The sequence below is a fragment of the Ochlerotatus camptorhynchus genome, unplaced genomic scaffold, assembly GCF_037179485.1.
Source record: "Ochlerotatus camptorhynchus isolate MF236.1 unplaced genomic scaffold, CSIRO-AGI_Acam_v1.1 ptg000568l, whole genome shotgun sequence".
Lineage (NCBI taxonomy): Eukaryota > Metazoa > Arthropoda > Insecta > Diptera > Culicidae > Ochlerotatus > Ochlerotatus camptorhynchus.
The window spans coordinates 456,560-460,523 of record NW_027041049.1 but is presented as its reverse complement, the minus strand read 5'-3'; the positions used below and the strand labels follow the sequence as shown (position 1 = coordinate 460,523).

Here is a 3,964-nt window from a genome sequence, read left to right as displayed (position 1 = left end):
GAATTGCTTCGCTTGGCTGTAGAGAAAATCGTTGAAGAGAATCGATCGTTGCAAGTAGGCCCTTTTCAACACTCACTGTCGAATTTCAGTACCTAGCACTGCAAAAAACTCGACGGTACCTCTATTTATGCTAAGAGAATAGCATTGTAAGTCCCTCCTACTTCGAGAATTATGCAATCGAGCGGCTTGCTATGCCTCGCCCCCATCAGCAACAAATCCGGTGTTTCATAAACCGTTCTATAGCACAATTTTCCAAGTAGGATGGACTTACATAGCTAATCTAAAAGCATAAATAGAGATAACGTTTGATAATTTCAGTGTTTGGTACAGAAATCAGTAATCTGTGCAGGGATATCCTTTTTTTCACCACAGAAACACCCCGTTTTCTTATGCAAAATAATGGATATGCGTTCTTAAAACGCACGAAATCTAAAAAAAAAACAATATTTAGTATTTTTTTCAATTCAATCGGTAGATAAAAGATATACCGGAAATGTAATTTTCGCATAAATGTCAAACCCGTTTTTGTGTGCTTTTTCATAGCATTTTGAAGAAGTCCTGTCTGAATATTAAAATAGGAACACTGTTGAGACATGGCACTGATTTCACTGTTTCCCAATGCTTAGGAAACTTTCATAAATAACGTAGTAGTTAAGGCAGAGGCGTCGCGTGCCTCATTTGTTTACCTGTGCACCAAGCTTTGTTCGTTATAGTATCCCAACAAACAAATCAAAGCTGTAAATAAACATACATGCTTTATAAAAGCTGAATTACTACTTTCATAGCTTAATAAGAAATCTTGCTGAACTTTGAGCTGAATAACCTTATTATCAATTGACATTTTCACATTTATTCAAACTTTTCCATCTGTTTGAATTGCATGCTTAGTAAAAGATTTTGTAACCTTTTTATTTGACTAACTGTAATTAGCTCAACAATAAGTTGAACAACAGTTTATTAATCTATTGCGACACCGTTTATATAGCTTTTTTAACTAAACCTAATACTGAATTGAATAATAGCTATGCTTTACATTACTATTGAGCAAATAAAACCGTGAGCTAAAATTAAATAATTCAAATGCTGTATAAAGGTGTCCGCAGTGATTTTTATTCGACTAGATTTAACTAGCTCAACAATTAACTGAAATACAGTTTATGAGTCTAACGGGACACCGTTTATAAAGCTTTGCTAACTAAACCTGATGTTGAATTGAAGAATATAGTTATGCCTTATATCATTACTCATCGAAACAAATCTTGAGCTATACCGAATGTCATTCAAACACTGAATAAAGATCTCCCGAGTATACTAACTGTCTCAATAATGCGACTTCAACATAAATCAATGCTGGATAAATGTTACTGCTTGGATCGAATTCAGTGCATTCTAATGTTTTGGATTATTATAATCCCTAATATGTAACGATGTGTTAAGTTTTCTGCCATATTTTCTTGCCGAAATGGATGAAGTATTTAAAAAATACAAGAAAAGTGGATCGTTTCACCGCGCATCCAAAAAGAAACGCGAAAAATATGAGCAACCTTTCAAGGAACTCTCCTCAAGTGTAAAAAGAAAAGCTACATCTTCTGTGGTCCCATTAAACGAACAGGACATTGAATCAACAGATTCAGGTATGAATAATTCAATCAAAATTTCAATTATAGTTGTTTATTACATATATATGGAAGTATTCCATATTTTCATTTAAGATTCCGAGATGGAACCTCACAATGCTGGAAGCTCTGAAGGTTCAATATCTGCTGATGACGAAATGAGTTCCATCGAATTAAACAGCCAGAATGTTACGTTTGCAACTGGCATTGATAATAGATTGGAAAATAATACCGAACTTGAACAGCAGAACGACCATTTCCGCGATGCTCTCAAGACATGGGCAGTTCAGCACAATATTACCCATCAAGCTTTGAGAGGCTTGTTGAAATTACTAAAACTGGAATACAAAGATGTACATTTGCCATTAGATCCCAGGACCTTACTTGAAACTCCACAAGCTACTGGTAAGCTGTGTATTGACATGGCTGGAGGTAAATATTGGCATCATGGTCTTAAAGCCTGCTTAGATCAATGGTTTGCTAACGTGGATGAAAGTATATCAATAAGTTTAAACATCAATGTAGATGGATTGCCTATATACAAAAGTTCAAAATATCAGTTATGGCCAATACTATGCAACGTTCATGAAATGCCTCAATTGAAACCTTTGCCTGTCGGAATCTTCTTAGGTAAAAGTAAACCGTCGAGTGTGAATGAGTTCTTAACACCATTTGTAGACGAACTTTTACCAATTTTGGAAAAGGGATGCATCATTAATTATCGCACTATTAATATCAGAGTGAGATGCCTGATATGTGACTCTCCTGCTCGTGCATTTGTAAAAGGTAAACTATTCCCACGCTGTATTTTTGTAATGCGTCATATCTACCTATAGGTTTGTAACTAAATTAGTATATTTTCAGGAGTTGTGAATTTTAATGGGAAAAACGGATGTCTTAAGTGTACGATTCACGGAGAATATTCCTACGTTTCACGCACAGTGGTGTTTCCATCGCTGCGTTGCCCTCTCAGGATAGATGAGAAGTTTCGGCAAAAGAAATATGGTCAACATCACACTAACCAAATATCCCCTCTGTTAAGAATCCCTAAGCTAGACATGATTCAAGACTTTGTGGTTGCTGACTCTCTTCACCTGTTAGACCTTGGATTGATGAAGCGTCTTCTTATTGGTTGGAGAGATGGTAACTTTGGATTCATGGGGAAATTAAGTGCTCTTCAAATACAACAATTATCTAATGTAATTGTAAAAGTAAAACTACCTAAAGAGTTTCACCGGAAGACTAGATCAATGGATTGTTTGGCATTTTGGAAAGGCACTGAGTGGCATACGTTCCTAAACTACATCAGCATTGTTGTACTCAAAGATTTTTTAAATGAAACATTGTATAATCATTTTCTTCTTCTGTTTACTGCCGTCACAATAAGCTTGTCAGATAAGCATATTGGTTTGAGGTCATTAGCACAAATTCTTTTCGAAAAGTTTATAGAAGAATTCAAAGAAATTTATGGTCAAGAGTATATAACCAGTAACATACATAATTTGGAACACATCGTTAATGATGTGCGTAGGTTTGGGTCCTTATATTCTATTTCAGCATATCCATTTGAGAATTATCTTTCTCAACTTAAAAGGTACGTCCGACAAGGAAACAACTGCTTGGAGCAAGTAGCTAACAGGCTTCTAGAAAGAAACACTGTTAAAATGAACAAAAACGAAACCACGAATGTAGTCCCAGCTATATCCAGACATGGTAAGAATGTCGAAGTTATAATTCATGATGGATTTATACTTAATAATTCATTTGAAAACTCATGATTCTTGACCAAACAGAATGAAATTGTAAAGTTGGTTAATGCATCATTCAATGACAAAAATGACATTTTGATCCATGGTTGCGCAACAACAAACAGGACTAACTTTTTTACATTACCCATCCGTTCTTCAAATCTATACATTTATAAAGTAAATATCTCTTTGCTGAAAAAACCAAAACTGTACTTTTCGACTGATATAGTTTGTAAGTATGTCGTAATTAGTTATTAAGACGGATATTTTGTTTTCGTACCATTGCTGCATACATTTAAGTAAACATCAACATGCATAGACGAGTGAATCATTTAAATAAAAAATATTGTAACCAGATAAGAAGCATATGCATTCATTTATAATGCTAGAAAGAAGTTGTACAGAGACTACAGACAGATCTTGACAGACCACTCAATTAAATCAATCGAAAGGATGTTTAAAACCTTAGTTATTAAAATCAAATTAACTCTTTGGTTAAACTCGAAAAGAAAGTAAAAAAAAATAAGTACACGTGTTTAAAAAAATATAAACATTTAACAACCGATGCTGCGTACTAAAACGTCATGAAACCGAAAAGCT

General features: G+C 34.5%; 1 protein-coding gene across 1 annotated transcript; it reads left to right on the top strand.

Annotated features, from left to right (window-relative positions):
* Positions 1-1,774: 1,774 nt before the first annotated feature.
* On the top strand, positions 1,775-3,248 carry LOC135713549 (uncharacterized). The gene is made up of 3 exons (XM_065236672.1): positions 1,775-2,402; positions 2,481-2,873; positions 3,211-3,248. The coding sequence occupies exons 1-3, from the start codon at positions 1,775-1,777 to the stop codon at positions 3,246-3,248; spliced, it is 1,059 nt and encodes a 352-aa protein (XP_065092744.1).
* Positions 3,249-3,964: the final 716 nt, after the last annotated feature.